At 34.2% G+C, this 21668-nt stretch overlaps 1 protein-coding gene across 1 annotated transcript; it reads right to left on the bottom strand.

The window, feature by feature from the left end:
* Positions 1-9928: 9928 nt before the first annotated feature.
* On the bottom strand, positions 9929-13819 carry LOC134237765 (FUN14 domain-containing protein 1-like). The gene is made up of 4 exons (XM_062719909.1): positions 13632-13819; positions 12373-12448; positions 11769-11888; positions 9929-10651 (listed from the first exon to the last, which is right to left on the bottom strand). Exons 1-4 carry the CDS (start codon positions 13772-13774, stop codon positions 10574-10576), a joined length of 417 nt encoding a protein of 138 aa, XP_062575893.1. The 5' UTR covers positions 13775-13819; the 3' UTR covers positions 9929-10573.
* Between the last annotated feature and the right edge of the window lie 7849 nt (positions 13820-21668).

Genomic DNA, 21668 nt, shown 5'->3' with positions numbered 1-21668 from the left:
TATGTAAGATACACATACACCAGAGGACAAATCTGCCAAAATATTTAGTTTTAGTTCTTATTCAATTTTAAAGAGTTTCTTGATCTTGACAGATGTGTTACCAAGCAATTCTTACTTAATATCTGACTTCTAGAGTTGTGAAATGAATCCCAGTCAACTATACATGTATTGACATTACATGTCACTCATTGTGTTCAAATATTGTAGAAAATTGATGTGATATTAAATAATATATCAATAAACTGAATGGTTATCTAATTTACCCCAGATTTTTCCTTATTTTACGTTGGCTGATTCTTTTGACAATAAAGTTGATTGTACACAAAGTTCAAATTCACATAAGCATCATCTTTGCTAGCCAAGGGTTTCCGATCCGAAATCAGAAACCTTTGGCTAGCGAAGATGCTTCAGCATTTGTTGTATGCTGTACTGGTTCCATATATATCACTGTGTCTACCTTGTAAAAAAAATTATTTTGCCAATAATGATGCTAGAGTAGCTCCCCATTTTCAAATCCTTTTCCTCAAACTAATTCTTAAAAATGTCTTATTTTTACAATGTGTTTACTGGAACTCTCCTACAAACTCTGTACAAAGTTAAAAGTTTTCTTGCACAACATCAGAAAAAAATATATTAGCAACATCCCTCACACTTTCTGATGCAGTATAGCCAAATATTGGTAAGAATCGGTAATATTTGATTGTTAAAGAAATGAACAAAGTCTTCCTCATATTGTACTGTTTACATTTCTAATAATTTTCCCTCAAGAATAGTTATATCAAGGAACTACAGTTTGATTCAAAGGAGGGGAGGAATATCTGTCTTGGAAAATGTTGAATATAATGTCCTCGAATGGCAAGAATATAAGTAACCTATCCTTACCTACCCCCTATAAAAACCATTTCATTTAAAACAAAAACCACCCCCATCACCACAACGAATTATAGAGTTTTGGAGTTTGGCAATTTCCCTAATTTTCCAGTGAAGAAAATAAAAGTCCTCGGTCATCCTCAACGAAAAAAAAAACACTTGTCCTTCACCAGTGTTCACGGGCATAAAAAATAATCGGACCCCCCAAAAAATTCAGCACCTTTCAGAATCAAATAATCGTCTCTTACAAATAATAATAATTGCACTATCGTGCAAACTTTCTTCCTTTTATGATTATAAATACTTTGGGGTAAACTTTCATTAACATAATATTATACTATTGGGTATATCGCATTATCGCGCTTTCGGCCTTTTAGTCGATACTCTAGTGCTCTGTGCTCTACTAGTATCCGGATTCCAAACTAGATCTTGTTTTTCTTTCTTAAATTTTAATGAACAGCCCTGTTTTGTCATTGCCAATGGCCCTGGCGTGTCAAACTTGATCAAGTCGTTCCTCACGTTTTACGTCTAAATCAGTAGCCTACGCGTAGAGACACATGGGCGTAGGAACCAGTGAAAATTGAAACCTGTAATGACGTCATGTCATATAATTATGGTTTGTTAATTTCTCTTTCCCCGTAATTCCATTTGATATCTGTATTTTATAAATCTCTTCTTCTACCTGTACACACCCTATTTCATATACATTTGTATACTAGTATTCTAATCAATAATACCCATGGCGACTTAATTACAGTCAGCTGTCAGGTACATTCACGACAAGGATTGAATGTGTTGCCATAGAAACGTAGAAATTAAGTATTTTTCTTTGCGAAGAATTACAGGTGTCTGGTTGCAGAAAATTAAATCAAGACGTCAAGATCTTTTAACAATGTGTATACTTTATACATGTGTATATGAAATATCTTATCTTAAGTATTTTATTATTAAATATTTTGGACAGAATATGACAATACCAAATAATTATAAATATATAACAATAATATCGTTGATGAATACTTCGAAAGCATTCAAAATGAACCAGCACGCTTTTTAGGGTGACAGTGACTTGACGTCTGACGTTTTGGCGGGTTTCACTTCGATCTTCTGCCGTTTGGTAGACACAATGAACAGATGAGCCGGACACTTTGGAGGCTCGGGTTTCTTCTCGACTTTTACCTCTGTATCTGAAAATATTATACCCCCTTTTACGACTATCGAGGTAAATGCAAAATTAATTTTGCAGTTCCATCCATCCTGTAAATTCAAATTTGGCAACATGAGAGGACAAACGATTTCAGATTTATTTGCTGTCCATTTTTACCTAAAGATTATTAAAAAGGAAAGAGTCTTTTTATTAATTCAATTTTGTTGTTTTTCTTATTAGGATATACATCATCTCGGTGTTTGAATATTACAAGGATAAAAAGACTTCATTTGGGCTATGCATTCTAGGTGCATTCCGTAATATTTTGCCCCCATTTAATTTCAAAAGGACAAGGGGAAAAAGAGAATACTAGTAGTACTTACTGGCTGGCTGGCTTACTTCGCCGTCCGGTTCCCCACGGCAGTCCCACGTGGTAGAGGTTTCATTTTCACTTTCCTCGCGGTAGTTGATCATCTTCTGATGAGGAATGTGGGAGGAACTACAGCCCATCCCAGCCCCGGTATGTCTTCCACGATGTCTCTTTCACAGTGTATACATTAAGCACTTGGTTGTTTTAACTTTGTCAAGAGAAGCGGTGTCAATCTTTTTTAATACGACACGCAGCGTTTGTGTTAGGTTTAGGTCAAATGTTTCTGGACTAAAGGTACATTGCATTCCATTTGTTTTCCACCCAACTGTAGCAATGCAATATCGACAAGCAGCTCTGGATGTTAAGCTTTTGTTGCTCGGGTGATTCCTGACGAGCTGATTCAGAAGTCTGCAAATCCAATTCGCTTACATACGTACGTCAGATTTAGATTGATCAGTTATTGTGTGTCTTTGTGTTCTAAAACTCGTATTCTTTCACTTGCAGACAGCACCATCAGTATATGGAGACCTTATCGAAGTAAAAGGACTGCAAAGGTGTCACCGGGAGAGAAATATTGACAAATTGCCGTTATCCCTATAGGTGGGATTCGACCTTTAGTACATATATCTGTCATTAACACCAACATCGCTGTGTGAGATACATTCTATTTAAGTTTTTATTTATAATTTGACTTATAAATAGCAATTGCTCTGCTGGCATAATCCATGATGCGCACTAGGATCATTATATGTTAGAACACTCTCAGACTGGGATTACTATATGTTACAACACTCTCAGACTAGGATCTTTTTATGTTAGAACACTCTTAGAACACTCTCAGACTGGGATCATTATATGTAACAATACTCTCAGACAGGGATCATTATATGTTACAACACTCTCAGACTGGGATCATTATATCTAACAACACTCTCAGACTGGGATCATTATATGTTACAACACTCTAAGACTGCGATCATTATATGTTAGAACACTCTAAGACTGCGATCATTTTATGTTAGAACACACTCAGTCTGGGATCATTATATGTTACAACACTCTCAGACTGGGATCATTATATGTTACAATACTCTTAGACTAGGATCATTATATGTTACAACACTCTTAGACTGGGATCATTATATGTTACAACACTCTTAGACTGGAATCATTATATGTTAGAACACTCTTAGAACACTCTCAGACTGGGATCATTATATGTTATAACACTCTCAGACTGGGATCATTATATGTTAGAATGCTCTCAGACCAGGATCATTATATGTTAGAATACTCTCAGACTGGGATCATTATATGTTACAACACTCTCAGACGGTGATCATTATATGTTAGAAGACTCTCAGACTGGGATCATTATATGTTACAACACTCTCAGACTGCGATCATTATATGTTAGAAGACTCTCAGACTGGGGTAATTATATGTTACAACACTCTCAGATTGGGATCATTTTATGTTAGAACACTCTCAGACTGCGATCACTATATGTTACAACACTCTCAGACTGCGATCATTATATATTATAACACTCTAAGACTGGGATCATTATATGTTACAACACTCTCAGAATTGGATCATTATATGTTAGAACACACTCAGTCTGGGATCATTATATGTTAAAACACTCATAGACAGGGATCATTATATGTTAGAACACTCTCACACTGTGATCATTATATGTAATAACACTCTCAGACGGCGATCATTATATGTTTTAACACTCTCAGACTGGGATCATTATATGTTAGAACACTCTCAGAATTGGATCATTATATGTAAGAACACACTCAGTCTGGGATCATTATATGTTACAACACTCATTGACTGGGATCATTATATGTTACAACACTCTCAGACTAGGATTATTATATATTACAACACTCCCAGACTAGGATCATTATATGTTACAACACTCTCAGACTAGGATCATAATATGTTACAATACTCTCAGACTAGGATCATTATATGTTACAACACTCTCAGACCGTGATCATTATATGTAACAACACTCTCAGACGGCGATCATTATATGTTATAACACTCTCAGAATCGGATCTTTATATGTTAGAACACTCTCAGAATTGGATCATTATATGTTAGAACACACTCAGTCTGGGATCATTATATGTTAGAAGACTCTCAGACTGGGATCATTATATGTTAGAACACTCTCAGAATTGGATCATTATATGTAACAAAACTCTCAGACGGCGATCATTATATGTTTTAACACTCATAGACTGGGATCATTATATGTTACAACACTCTCAGACTAGGATTATTATATATTACAACACTCTCAGACTAGGATCATTATATGCTACAACACTCTCAGACTAGGATCATTACATGTTACAACACTCTCAGACTGGGATCATTATATGTTACAACACTCTCATACTGGAATCATTATATGTTATAACACTCTCAGACTGGGATCATTATATGTTACGTTACAACAGTCACAGACTGGGATCATTATATGTTATGACACGCTCAGACTGTAATCATTATATGTCATGACACGCTCAGACTGTAATCATTATATGTCATGACACTCTCAGACTGTAATCATTATATGTTACAACACTCTCAGACTGTAATCATTATATGTTAGAAGACTCTCAGACTGGGATCATTATATGTTAGAACACTCTCACACTGGGATCATTATATGTTACAACACTCTCAGTCTGGGATTACTATATGTTTCAACACTCTCAGACTAGGATCTTTTTATGTTAGAACACTCTTAGAACACACTCAGTCTAGGATCATTATATGTTATAACACTCTCAGACTAGGATCATTATATGTTACAACACTCTCAGACTGGGATCAATTTTATGTTACAACACTCTCAGACTGGGATCAATATATGTTAGAACACTCTCAGACTGGGATCATTATATGTTATAACACTCTCAGACTGGGATCATTATATGTTACAATACTCTCAGACTGGGATCATTATATGTTATAACACTCTCAGACTGGGATCATTATATGTTATAACACTCTCAGACTGGGATCATTATATGTTAGAAAACTCTCAGACAGGGATCATTATATGTTATAACCCTCTCAGACTGGGATCATTATATGTTACAATACTCTCAGACTGGGATCATTATATGTTATAACACTCTCAGACTGGGATCATTATATGTTATAACACTCTAAGACTGGGATCATTATATGTTAGAACATTCTGAGACTGGGATCAATATTTGTTAGAACACTCTCAGACTTGGATCATTATATGTTACAATACTCTCAGACTGGGATCATTATATGTTATAACACTCTCAGACTGGGATCATTATATGTTACAACACTCTCAGACTCGGATCATTATATGTTACAACACTCTCATACTGGAATCATTATATGTTATAACACTCTCAGACTAGGATCATTATATGTTATAACACTCTCAGACTGGGATCATTATATGTTACAACACTCTCAGACTAGGATCATTATATGTTACAATACTCTTAGACTAGGATTATTATATGTTATAACACTCTCAGGCTAGGATCATTATATGTTGCAAACCTCTCAGACTAGGATCATTATATGTTACAATACACTTAGACTAGGATCATTATATGTTACAATACTCTTAGACTAGGATTATTATATGTTATAACACTCTCAGGCTAGGATCATTATATGTTACAATACTCTCAGATTAGGATCATTATATGTTAGAACACTCTCAGACTGGGATTATTATATGTTAGAACACTCTCAGACTGGTATCATTATATGTTAGAATACTCTCAGATTAGGATCATTATATGTTAGAACACTCTCAGACTGGGATTATTATATGTTAGAACACTCTCAGACTGGTATCATTATATGTTAGAATACTCTCAGACTGGGATCATTATATGTTACAACACTCTCAGACTAGGATCTTTTCATGTTAGAACACACTCAGTCTGGGATCATTATATGTTACAACACTCTCAGACTGGGATCATTATATGTTACAACACTCTCAGACTAGGATCTTTTCATGTTAGAACACACTCAGGCTAGGATCATTATATGTTATAACACTCGCAGACTAGGATCATTATATGTTACAACACTCTCAGACTGGGGTCAATTTTATGTTACAACACTCTCAGACTGGGATCAATTTTATGTTACAACACTCTCAGACTGGGATCAATATATGTTAGAACACTCTCAGACTGGGATCATTATATGTTACAACACTCTCAGACTGGGATCATTATATGTTACAACACTCTCATACTGGAATCATTATATGTTATAACACTCTCAGACTAGGATCATTATATGTTATAACACTCTCAGACTGGGATCATTATATGTTACAATACTCTCAGACTGGGATCATTATATGTTATAACACTCTCAGACTGGGATCATTATATGTTATAACACTCTCAGACTGGGATCATTATATGTTAGAAAACTCTCAGACAGGGATCATTATATGTTATAACACTCTCAGACTGGGATCATTATATGTTACAATACTCTCAGACTGGTATCATTATATGTTATAACACTCTCAGACTGGGATCATTATATGTTATAACACTCTCAGACTGGGATCATTATATGTTAGAACATTCTGAGACTGGGATCAATATTTGTTAGAACACTCTCAGACTTGGATCATTATATGTTACAATACTCTCAGACTGGGATCATTATATGTTATAACACTCTCAGACTGGGATCATTATATGTTACAACACTCTCAGACTGGGATCATTATATGTTACAACACTCTCAGACTCGGATCATTATATGTTACAACACTCTCATACTGGAATCATTATATGTTATAACACTCTCAGACTAGGATCATTATATGTTATAACACTCTCAGACTGGGATCATTATATGTTACAACACTCTCAGACTAGGATCATTATATGTTACAATACTCTTAGACTAGGATTATTATATGTTATAACACTCTCAGGCTAGGATCATTATATGTTGCAAACCTCTCAGACTAGGATCATTATATGTTACAATACACTTAGACTAGGATCATTATATGTTACAATACTCTTAGACTAGGATTATTATATGTTATAACACTCTCAGGCTAGGATCATTATATGTTACAATACTCTCAGATTAGGATCATTATATGTTAGAACACTCTCAGACTGGGATTATTATATGTTAGAACACTCTCAGACTGGTATCATTATATGTTAGAATACTCTCAGATTGGGATCATTATATGTTAGAACACACTCAGTCTGGGATCATTATATGTTACAACACTCTCAGACTGGGATCATTATATGTTACAACACTCTCAGACTAGGATCTTTTCATGTTAGAACACACTCAGGCTAGGATCATTATATGTTATAACACTCTCAGACTAGGATCATTATATGTTACAACACTCTCAGACTGGGGTCAATTTTATGTTACAACACTCTCAGACTAAGATCATTATATGTTAGAACACGCTCAGACTGGGATCATTATATGTTACAACACTCTAAGACTGCGAACATTATATGTTACAACACTCTCAGACTAGGATCATTATATGTTACAATACTCTTAGACTAGGATTATTATATGTTATAACACTCTCAGGCTAGGATCATTATATGTTGCAAACCTCTCAGACTAGGATCATTATATGTTACAATACACTTAGACTAGGATCATTATATGTTACAATACTCTCAGACTAGGATCAGTATATGTTACAACACTCTCAGACTAGGATCATTATATGTTACAATACTCTTAGACTAGGATCATTATAATTTACAATACTCTCAGACTAGGATCATTACATGTTACAATAATCTTTGAATAGGATCATTATATGTTATAACACTCTCAGACTTGGATCACTATATGTTACAACACTCTCATACTGGTATCATTATATGTTAGAATACTCTCAGATTGGGATCATTATATGTTAGAACACACTCAGTCTGGGATCATTTTATGTTACAACACTCTCAGACTGGGATCATTATATGTTACAACACTCTCAGACTAGGATCTTTTCATGTTAGAACACACTCAGGCTAGGATCATTATATGTTATAACACTCTCAGACTAGGATCATTATATGTTACAACACTCTCAGACTGGGATCAATTTTATGTTACAACACTCTCAGACTGGGATCATTATATGTTAGAACACGCTCAGACTGGGATCATTATATGTTAGAACCCTCTCAGAGTGGGATCATAATATGTTTTAACACTCTCAGAGTGGGATCATTATATGTTATAACACTCTCAGACTGGGATCATTATATGTTATAACACTCTCAGACTGGGATCATTATATGTTAGAACACTCTCAGACTGGGATCAATATTTGTTAGAACACTCTCAGACTGGGATCATTATATGTTACAATACTCTCAGACTGGGATCATTATATGTTATAACACTCTCAGACTGGGATCATTATATGTTACAACACTCTCAGACTGGGATCATTATATGTTACAACACTCTCATACTGGAATCATTATATGTTATAACACTCTCAGACTAGGATCATTATATGTTATAACACTCTCAGACTGGGATCATTATATGTTACAACACTCACAGACTGGGATCATTTTATGTTATGACACGCTCAGACTGTAATCATTATATGTCATGACACTCTCAGACTGGGATCATTATATGTTAGAAGACTCTCAGACTGGGATCATTATATGTTAGAACACTCTCACACTGGGATCATTATATGTTACAACACTCTCAGTCTGGGATCACTATATGTTACAACACTCTTAGAATTGGATCATTATATGTTACAACACTCTTAGAATTGGATCATTATATGTTATAACACTCTCAAACTGTAATCTTTATATGTTACAACACTCTCAGACTAGGATCATTATATGTTATAGTACTCTCAGACTGGGATCATTATATGTTAGAGCAATCTCAGACTGGGATCATTATATGTTACAACACTCTCAGACTGGGATCATTATATGTTACAACACTCTCAGAATAGGATCATTTTATGTTAGGACACTCTCAGAATTGGATCATTATATCTTACAACACTCTCAGACTGGGATCATTTTATGTTAGAACACTCTCAGAATAGGATCACTATATGTTAAAACACTCTCAGACTGGGATCATTATATGTTACAACACTCTCAGACTAAGATCATTATATGTTACAACACTCTCAGACTGGGATCATTATATGTTACAACACTCTAAGACTGCAAACATTATATGTTACAACACTCTCAGACTGGGATCATTATATGTTACAACACTCTCAGACTAGGACCATTATATGTTACAATACTCTTAGACTAGGATTATTATATGTTATAACACTCTCAGGCAGGCAAAACCTCACTCTACCCTAAATAATGAGAAGTAAATGTAATCCTATATAAACCAGGTACAAAGCAAAATCCTTCTAACACTCAACAAGCCTGTTAGCTAAGATATATTCTAAAATGATTATAACAAAGCTTGGAAACAAATTGTGAAGTATTTTATTTGTTTTCATACTTTTTTCCTCACAAGCTATTGTCACAGCAAATACATTGAATGCATAAAAATCTCTAGATGGTCCTTATAATAAGTTTTAATTTTAAGTATTGCCAGAACACTTTCATTTTAACACACAGGTAATCAAAGCAGTGATTAATCTCTCAAAGAGAAGCTAAGTACAGTGTATATTAATGATATTTTGATACTTGCTAACATTAATTTGGTCAAATCTCTTTATATTTTCCTGAACCTATGTACCAAGCTCATTTTAGTTGAAGATATATAAAGTATACAATCTGTACATTAAAAAAAAATCTTTAAGCATTCTAATCATGTTGATTTTCATTCATGATTATTACATGTATATAAAAATCTAAATTAAATACAATTTGCCATGATGCAGGTATCATTTTTATGAAAAATCAAAATTCTTTCAAAGAAAAAATGATGTAAAAATTATTTAATATTTTAAATATGTTATATAAAAACAACCACATTTATACAAATGAAGAAAATACTCATTCCAGTTTGTGTAATGTTCAGTTTTTCAATTTTATAAATCATTAGAATGTAACTCTAATGAAAAATATTCCAAATCAATTAAGTCCAGTAACAGATGAATCAGAGGATCAGAAAGTGGCTCCGATAAGAAATCCACCGGCAAAACTTCCCGCTAAGTATACGTTGTTCTTGAAGAATGTCTTTAGCTGGAATGAAACAGAGTAATTACTATATTAGACTTTCTTTTGTATAGGCTATTACATTGGCATTTCTGGAAATTACCGTATAAGTAGAAATTTTAGCGAGGATTTAATTTTGACATTATTAGCGAGGTTGCCGAGATCGCTAAAATTGAATATCGCTAAAATTAATTGCATTTTATTTGTTATAGCCTCTTTAATGTGCATTTTAAAATTGCTGAAATAAAATCTCACTAAAAATAAATTAACCATTTTTTAAGGACAAATCGCTAAATATGCGTCTCGCAAAAATTTCCACTTACACAGTATTATTTTTCGGACTAGCTGTCCACAGGCACCTGACCTTACTTATTTTTCTTTTATAATAATTAAAAAAGTACTCCCTACCAAATAATTAAGCAGGGGTGTATTTTTTATTAAAAGAAAAATAAGTAATGTCAGGTGCCTGTGTAGCTGTCATGTGATCCCTTATACATGTATATCTATTATTTAGGATAATACTATACATGTAGCTAAGAATAATTTGAACAGTGAATGCAAAAAAACAGATATGTATTGGGGATACATTCTTCAATTACTCATCAATCTTAAACTAATATTTGTCAGTTTTTGTGCTTGTACTGCTTTACATGTAGGTTTTACAGAGGGTTGAGAGAACTGTAATAGTACAAAGGGTAAGTGTAGGAGACTGTAAAATAAAAAGATCAGAGTATCATGATGTACATGTATATTCAAACAAAGGTAAAATGTTTATCATCTATGCTTACATTTAAAAAAAATCCATATTTTATTTAAGATCTTTTATAACAGACTATTGCAAGATTATGTGAAATGGAATGCCCCGGTATGCATTATATGGAAAAGTGTCAGGTTGTGACTGCATTATAAGCCTTTTTAAGTGTATTTTACAAGTACTTACACTTCCAGATCTCTGAAATTATATATTAAATGTGTTGATCTATTAATTGTTTAAATTATCTTTTTATGAAAGGGTGCTTGCTTTGATTTACTTGCTGATTAAAAATATATTTTAAATGCTTATAAATCTATGAAATAAGAATTCATTTCTCTGGTTCTATTTTTAGTACTCCCATAATTCCCTGGTGACTTCCTGTGTACTCACATTTTCCACCAGTCCCTGGTACTGTTGCCTGGTCTGCCTCTCTATAACCCTCTTAGCTTTGTCCACATCTTTCTCTAGTAAACTCCAGTCTATTTTTACATATCCTTGATGCTGTGCTATCTGACCAAAACATGCACATACAAACCAAGTGAACTTCTTTTTATATGCAAAATTAAATAAATATAAAATATTTCATTGAAATTAATCATTAATTAGTGTGGTAATTTTGGCTGCCTAACTACACGACATTAATGTTACCTATTTAGTAAACTCAGACTCCAGCTACTACAAATCTAATAATACATGTACCCATAAATGTAAATATTTATGTCTGTTTTGACAACCCCGCTCCAAAGGAGAGGGGGTATACTGTTTTACCATTGTGTGTCTCTCTGTCCGTCTGTCTAGCTGTCCGTAACAAATTTTTGTATAAGTTTTCTCAGCAACTACTCATTGCGGATGCTTGAAATTTTAACACAATGCTCTCTGATGCATAATGCTAAATTTAGCATAATTAGATAATATTAAGAGTGATGTTGCTAGTGTGATGACAATTTTACCTGTAAAACTAAGATTGATGTTCCTAGTGTGCTGACAGTTTTACCTGTAAAACTAAGACTGAAGTTCCTAGTGTGATGGCAGCTAACTTCCCAACTTTCACACACAAATATCCCGCCACCCTGTAAAAATCAAGTCAAAATTTTTAATAGAAAAAAAAATAAGTTGATTTTTAGAAAGATATATGTGAGTGGATCTACCGGTATATATTCAGAGGTCTAGATTTTTTTTTTATAACTCAATTGCCCATGGGCAAGTGATACAATATATTATTTCACTTGCCCACCTAAAAAATTCACTTGCCCAACAATCTATATTGCATTGTATTTCATTGTTCAGTGGATATATTTACTATGTATATTCTAACATTAATCAACTTCAGTAGTCATAACCTTCAAATCACGTTCGTGTCATTTCCAGGAAATCGAAAGAGTATCGGCTTTGGTTTTTCATCTACACAACAAATAAGTATTTCCGGTAGTGATACCGTGTATTTTATTTGATGGGAACGTTCCACTTCACACCGTTTCAGACAACTGACTAGCTAAGTAAATAAACTCAATTTTCATTCAATTAACTCATGAAAACAGCAACTTTCAACATCACTTGTGTCTACGGTCTTTTAATTTTACTTTCCCCAGTGAGTGAGCATGACCCACAATTATACCTTCCCGAACTAATTTTTACTCACCCTGGGCAACGGGAAAAGCATATAATTCTAGACACCTGGCCTGATATTTATAATTTATTTGATCCAGATGGCAGTAAGATAAAAGATAATTCTTTAAAAATTTAATGGACTACTGTAGATTCCTTATTTTTGGCGAGTACTTATCATGGTGAAAAGGCTCTTCAATGGCAAAGCACGAGAATAATAGTTTGTGAATGGATGGTTGATCAAGAAATTTTACATAGATTTCAGCACCATAAAAATAAAGGCGAGTAATTTTATCTCGTGTGTGGTGCATCTCTTGAAATTACACAATAAATTATTCCTGCGTATATTTAGGAATCTACAGTATTAAAAAAGAAGTTTCAAGATAAAGAGTTTATCAAAATCAAAAGAGAAATGATATTCAGAATATTTTCTAGTCTCATCTCTTTAATCTTTTTTTATGCCAGAAGTATTAGTTGAAAACTTTTTATGTACTTTTAACTATTTTACTGGTAAGTGGTAATTTACATGATTTCCTCAAGAAAAATTGTATCTTAATCATGATTATAAACTTGAGGAATGGCTGACGTAATTCAGCTAACGACAGTAACGTACATTATAATCTGCATATCTCATAAATGTCCACCTACCATCCCGACGCCCCTCCTATAGCAACCTGTTGAGCTGTCGATCTACTGGTAACATCTCTGATTACACCTCGAACCCAGCTATTGCCTCTGGAGCTAACAACTTCTAAAACTTCGAAATTATCCTTATCCTTCTTGTGTGACATTCTTCACTGTAAGAAGTTGATACGAAAGTGAAAGAAGGAGAACCCCAAAGGCAAGCGGTAAAACTAGTACGGCCAACTCCCAACTCCCGCGGTTTTCTATTGATTTTTTAAATCTGATATTTTCTGGAGATGGCTACAATTCCACAGCATCTCTGTTATGGTGCAAATACAGTGTATTGAAGAAAAAAAAAACAAAACAAAAAACAAAAAAAAACGGGCGATTGCAGGCAAATAGATTGCTTTTAAGCATAACCCTTTATATGAGAAAAGCCAGGTAAAATAAATCTGCTTGTTTACCAGGCGTTCTCCTCAGCAGCCATAACAGTTCTCGCATCATGAACTCAGACCTAGTTAGAATATTCTAGATGGGGCTGTCTTTCGGATGGACCGTATAAACCGAGGCCCCGTGTCACAGCAGGTGTGGCACGATAAAGATCCCTCCCTGCTCAAAGGCCGTAAGTGCCGAGCATAGGCCTAAATTTGCAGCCCTTCACCGGCAATGGTGACGTCTCCATATCAGTGAAATATTCTGGAGAGGGACGTTGAACAGTATACAATCAATCATTCTAAATGTGTCTCGGGACAAGCCCTCATCACAGTTAAACCGGGTCCGTAGGACATTTATCATTTTAAAGATAGAACTTTCTATCTAACTCAGACCTTCCCTTGCCATTTTTAGCGGGGCGATAATTTTGGCTTTTTGAAATATTCCACTAAAATTATGCATGATTATGCATCCTTGTGCATAACATAGGTGCTTGAGCTTCGGGACGGGAACCCCCCCCCCCCCTCCCCCCACCTTCCGTGTTCCGTACTCCAAGGGTTCTTTGACATTTTTTATTTAAATATTTTTCTATGACATATTCCCAAAGTATTACTACTAAAAAAATCCAAAATTTAAGCTAAAAATAGCCTTTTATAAAAATCCTTACCCAACTGTTTTAGTATCAGCGGGTGTGGATTTTAATAAAAGGCTAGTTTTAACTAATTTTTGGATTGTTTTTAGTAGTAATACTTTGTGAATATGTTATAGAAAAATATTTTAATCAAAAAAAAAAGTCAAAGAACCCTTGGAGTACGGAACACGGAAGGGGGGGGGGGGGGGGGCTCCCGTCCCCAAGCACCTGTGGTGCATAAGTATTGATTCAATTCATAAGCATTGAAAGAAAAGAAGTTATCTTTGGTCTGCATAATTATTATGCTGTTTAACGATGCATCTTTCATCTGGTATTGGTTTGAATAAAACTCGTGTGTAAATTGGTATCAAACGCTTAGATTAACTCATCTAAAAGATTAAATTTCTCTTTTTCAAAAAGTCACAGAACGCCGAATCCACCTAAAAAAAAATTCTAAGAGCAGAACGCCACATTTTGCACCAGCTACATGTATACGGTAATTTAGGGAATAACTATCTTCTAATTTGGTATTTGCGACCGTTAATGCTGATTTAACGGTCGCAAACTGAGTTTTACCGGCGACGCGTAAGCGGAGCCGGTAAAACGGATGTTTGCGACCGTTAAATCAGCATTAACGGTCGCAAATACCAAATTAAAAGTTTAGCTATTCCCATTCTAATGCAATCCATGCATTTTGTTTGTTGTTTACGTCTTATTTTGTTGAATTTTGTTACATGAAATACGTCACGGAGCATTGCATTTTTGCGTCGCTCTATTATGACGTCACAATGAAAAAGCTTTCACGCTCGTTAATGCTCGTTTTACTGCTTCAAACATCAGTGCATTAGCCAATCAAAGAGTGTTTTACAAAACAATTGCATTAGAATTATACATTAATAAATGTGTTGTCAATTTTTACGAAAAATATGATAAATCAAGAACATTTAACTTCGGCACCCTGTTGTACTGGATTCGTTTTTTTTTAACTCTACGTACAGTCATTGCTTATACGAGTGTGACGAGAGAGGAAAAAATGTAGCGGACAAGCCCGGGGTTCCAATCTCCGTTTTTAAAAAAAAATATTTGTAGCATTTGTCTGAACTCATGCTGAAAAAAATATTAACCGAAAGTCAGTCAAATAAAAAAAACTATAGTACAGATTCATTGATCTGCTCAATTTAAGTCATAAGTGCCACCGTACATGATAATTTTGATATTCTTATGCTTAAATATGAATCTTGTTTAACAACTAATATGGAGAACATCTACAGTAAACCATCCGAGATTGTCAGGAGTCTGCAGAACTAGTTTTGTCGCCTGTGCAAATCCCAAAACAAGTAGAAAAACGAAACAAGATTTAAATTCCAGTATTTTCATCTCGATTTAATTTTTTTAAACAGATTTAAGTTGAATGTCGGGGGGTGGGGGTGTATTTCGTGAATAACTACTAAAAAGTAGTGTGGTGTTTTTTTTCCACACGAATAACTTTTAAATTATTTATGTCACATCTACTTCTTCACTAAATTAATTTGTGTAATATAAACCACAGGTACTTGTGGACAGGACCCCCCACCCCCACCCGATATTCAATCCCGGGGCTTATTGGACATTTTTTTCAAAAATTATATTTATTACACTTATTCATCAATTGTACAATAGGAAAAAGTCGTCAAAACCCCTAAACAATCGCTCCACAAAAAAAATACCCCACTATACATTATAAGAGATAATGTATAGTAGTGGGGTATTTTTTTGTGGAGCGATTGTTTTGGGGTTTTGACGATTTTTTCATACTGTACACATGATGAATAAGTGTAATAAATATAATTTTTGAATAAAATGTTCAATAAGCCCCGGAGCTGAATGTCGGGGGGGGGGGGGGGGGGGGGGGGGGGGTCCTGTCCACAAGCACCTGTGATATAAACATGGTATGCAGGCAGTAGCAACAATATTTTTTAAAGAAGGTTATCAAATACCAGTAAAAGTTTGAAAAAAAAGGAGCTGTATGATTTACTCGAAAATCCTATTATTTCGTGGGGGTTGGGGAATTTAAAGATGCATGGACCTTTCTGTAACATTTTGGTTTTTCTTTTTTCAAATGATGTCATGTGCCAGTTCTATTATTTTACATCAATGAAAATCATCTAAATACAATTTTCCATACTAAAATTACAGCAAAAAACAATTACTGAAAAAAATGAGCGGAGGTTTTTCCCAGCCCCCCCCCCCCCCCCCCCCGCGTTCTTAATAACCGCGCATCTTACCTCTGTAGGCTCCTTCGTTGTAACACAGGTCTATGTCTTTATGTACGTTCCTGTCCTCACGTTCGCATCTGTGAGCTGTAGTGATGGAGGAAGCGTACGCGTCCCCAGGGACGGGTTACTCTGACAATATTAACAGCTGATTAAACATGTTCATTAGATGCGTTTAAGAACGTGCATGTTTGATGCTAAATTCATTTTTTTTAATTTGAAATTTAACTCGTCTTAATTTTAGTTTAAATAGTTGTACATGATCAACTCTCAGTTTAGTCCACAAGGTAGCAGCTTCTTTCATACTTGAATAATTTATTTTACTACATTACAACTAACTTAATTGTTATGTAATAAATAATAACGCACGTGCGAACATGAATTATATTACACGGAAGAATGCATACTTTACTTTGAATACATAGCTGGGCCGCCATAGGAAGCAGTTTCAGTTTGTGTGGGGACAACCATACATTTTTATTTGTGGGCAATATTACATCAAAGTTCTACGGTCATAAGACTTATTGAGGGGACACAAGCAAATAGTAGCGAAGTTTTTTACAGTATTCTTCATAACGACAAAATTATTTGGGGGCACGTGCTTAGCCCCCCCACCCCCGGTTCCTACATACGTCCATTCTTAGGAGGGATATGAGGAAGAGTGAATTTAAGAGCTATAATTCTGATTAATTGCATGTTTTTGGTAAAAATATGTTTACCCAGGGAATAGGGTGGGGATATGAAGAGTTTAACTAAAATTTACAAAGCAATATTTCCAAAATAAACCCCTCATGGGAAACATGTACTATATACGGATTCCATTGCAAAAACATTGATATGAAACATTTGAATGAAAGCAGCCTGTCCATGGAAATCGACACGGTCCCCTTTTCACTTCTTTTTTCTTATCTCCAACGGCAAGTGGCGGTGGTTTCATATGATTGAAAAATTCACGAGAGGGACTTTAAATGTTGCATGAAAAGTTTAGACTTTATCAAGTTAAACTTATCTATAAAAGTCTAGACTGTTATAGATAAGTTTAACTTAATAAAATCTAAACTTTTAATGAAACATAAACAATACACATAAAATTTAAACACCCCCATACCAAAAACCAAACAAAAAAAAAAAAAAAAAAAAAACAAAAAAAAACAAAAAAAAAACAAAAAAAAAAAAAAAAAAAAAACAAACAAACAAACAAACAAAACAACACAAAATCAAATACATATAACTGCGAACCCCTCCTCTACAGATCTGCAGCTACATATATACAATTCTGCAAGAAAAAGCATGTCACATGTAAGGTTTGTAGATTTAACATACCATAGAAAAGTATTTTAAGAAGTTTTCCAGTGCATTTTCCCTGAAAGCGTAAATGAGTTAGATATGTTATAATCATTATTGTATGTCATGAGGCTCTATTGGAAATAATGTGTACTTGCATTCAGGGACCTATATACTATATTAGTATATAGGTCCCTGTTGCATTATTTTATTTATCATATCATGGGGTTCTTGAATGATGAAAAAAATAAACGTCATGCATTCAGTTATACCATGTATACTCTTTTTGCACTTCAAATCGTTAAAATTCTGTAGATGGAAAACTTTGGTCGGGATCGAGGTCCTTCTGCATGAGAAATCGTTTTGTTAAACTTTTGATGCGAAATATTTTGGTCAAAATCCAATATGGCCGCAGTTTGAAGACGGCAAAGGGGTGTACAGATTATTTGAATATTTCACAGTTTTAAGCAAATTTTATGCGTCAAGCATTGAAGTAATTCTTTAGACGGATAGTTAAGCTTTCATATGCAATGAATTTAGAAAGTCCGGAGGTGTCACTTACAGCAGAGGAGAAAAAACAAGTGGAAGACTATGACAGGTAAAAATTTTAATAGAAGTGAAGTTACAGAATCTTTATATGAGTATACCGCAGGGTTCACACTAGGATTTTCTAAGCCTGGGTCCCTAAGGATTCAATGTTCTTGAGAAGGCTGAATCACAACTTAAGTTGATGCCCCCTCCCCCGGAAATATGTGGAATCCCATTTAATGTAAGTATCCTTCCATCCAAACAACACGAATTACCGAAATGCCCCTGATTTACCGAAATGCCCCTGGAAATTACCGAAATGCCCCCTAAAACTACCGAAATGCCCCTTGAATTATATTCTAATAGTCATTTTATGATTATTTATGATAAATTTTATCAACAAAACTGTGTATTTTGAACACAAATGTAAAAAACTTTTAATTCGCTCAAATATTGTGACCTCTAAGAGCGATAACTCACGCAACATTGTCTCAGCGGGAAGCTACTGTCCGTTATTTTATGATTCAATGACCCCTCTTCTTCTTCTTCTTCTCTCTCTCTCTCTCTCTCCTTTATTTTAATGAACAAAAGTTTTATACCGTATATCTTGTTAATGTTAAGTATTTAAAAAGAAGAAGAAAACATGACAAAGATACAAGTAAGTACACAGTTTTATTTACATCTCATATAAGTATAACATACATAAGGTTTTTAAAAAAGAGAGATTTTTAAAATGCGACTTCTGAGTAATCAAAAGCTGTATATAAATAAAAAGCAATAGACAAGGTCGGCCAAAGGATACAGGAAACGACAAACTTAACTACTGACTGCAATAAAATAATAATATTATGTGACGGAGAAGGTGAGTTTAAAACTATTTTTTTTATTTTATATTTTTATTTTTCTTATGAAAATTGTCTGGAACAAAAAATATCCTTGACAAGTTGGAAATAAAAAGTATTTAAGAATGTTCCCCGGTATCATTATTCAGGTTTCCGACGATGATAATATTAGTTTGCTCCGGGATTTTCACGCCGTACGTCTCTAGCAGAGGGGATTCTGATGAAACTGTTATCTGTAAGTCCTTTGGGTCGGAGTGAAGAGCACTGGAAATCCTTATCCTTTATTTACATGAAATAAACTCAAAACTCTGTATTGAATTATCAACAATCATATATTATATATTATTATTATACACCTATTTACTGGCTATGAGGACAATAGCAAGTTTATCGTTCCCCAAGGCAGCAAACTATTTCCCGAGGCGCAGCCGAGGGAAATAGTTTGCTGTCGAGGGGGACGATAAACTTGCTATTGTCCGAATAGTCAGTAAATAGGTGTTTTATTATACCGATGCTGACTTAACTTTTGTTAACTTTTGGGAGTCCACGGTACACACAATTATGATATTCCATATTATACCGATGCTGACTTAACATTTGTTACGTCATAATACATACACGTCACAATCCGTATAAAACCAGAAGTTTTCCGAGATGAAAAGCGAGGGAAACAGAATGCTGCCGGTGAATAGTCTGATGACTATTTCACCATGGGCAGATAGCACAAAAACTATTTCACAGTAGTGGCTGTTTGGAAAAGATAGCATGTTTATTCGTCATGTTTTTATATTGAACAAATTCACAGAGGTATAATAAAGTAAATTAACTTGTCACAGTTTAAGATAGGTTCATCGTAATACAATAAATATTAATTATTCCAAGAAATATATTTCATGTTAAGTATGCATGCAGAGTTCTAGGTAAAAAAAATATTTTCATTTAAAGAATACAATTATGCTTAAAAATAATTACGGCGCACCTGAATACTAGTACTGGTCATACACAGTAATTGGAGCTCATGGCTAAGATATCATTGATTTAACTTATTTTGTACCTATCTTGTAAGCAAAATGTTGATTACAAATAAATTAAATCAACCATCATCATGATCATTTCGTCTGATCCCTTTAAGAGAAAAATCAGAAGCGGATTACGGAAAATTGAACTGCTAAAAATAATTATTTGAATTGTTTGAAAATAGAAATGTTTTTTTTTTTTACATATTAAGAGCTTACTACAAGCTACAAAATCAAAAAAAAAAACCTTACCTTTCCAGTGCTTCTGAAAAGTTGTTCTCGATCTCGAAAGTAGCAATCTCGGCAAATTTTGAATGGATAACGGTACACAGCGGGAGACTAAACCCCTGTGGTCCAAAGTTATAAAATTTATACACCAAATAAACAATTTAGCTATGAAAGGCTTATATCATATTAAACTTAAAAGTTTAAATTAATAAATTCAAATTATTCGGCATGTAAATCACATCATCAAGATTACAAATACTACTAGAGTTATCTCTCTTAGATATTAGATAAACGAACATATTTGAAAGAAAAAAAAAACATTTGTAAATATTTTTTATAATTCAAATTTTTAAAATATATATAACAGCTCACTACCTTTCATAAAAACCAAAGTATTTAAGTTTTAGAGGGGCATTTCGGTAATTTCCAAGGGCATTTCGGTAAATCAGGGGCATTTCGGTAATTCGAGGTACCGAAACAACAACAAAACCACTATTTCAACAGAAATGTTGACGGAGCCACCTTAAGGGTTAGCTGCAGAACTGTAGCTCTCTGAAAAAATGTGTTGTCAGACCAGAGAGCTACAGTGCCACCCATTGAAAAAACTATATTTATTGCGCACTAAAATTTGCGCTTAATTTTTGTATTAATTCTTCCAAATTCTTACCTCAATTGAAAAAAAGCTAAATAAAAAAAATTTCTTACTTTTTTATCAATAACTCTCGTAGTTGACATCTGCACAAAGCAAATTAGACCGAATTATCTTGCAAACAAAAATGGCAGTATAAATTGAAGGAATTTTCGATCGTCTCGATTTCAAGGCCAGGAGGGCTATTAACAACAATTAT

The sequence above is a fragment of the Saccostrea cucullata genome, unplaced genomic scaffold (assembly GCF_032062105.1).
Source record: "Saccostrea cucullata isolate Sc308-1 unplaced genomic scaffold, CSIRO_AGI_Scuc_v1 ctg3179, whole genome shotgun sequence".
In the NCBI taxonomy this organism is placed as follows: Eukaryota; Metazoa; Mollusca; class Bivalvia; order Ostreida; family Ostreidae; genus Saccostrea; species Saccostrea cuccullata.
Note: the sequence above shows the minus strand (reverse complement) of the source record. Positions and strands in the feature narration are given on the sequence as shown.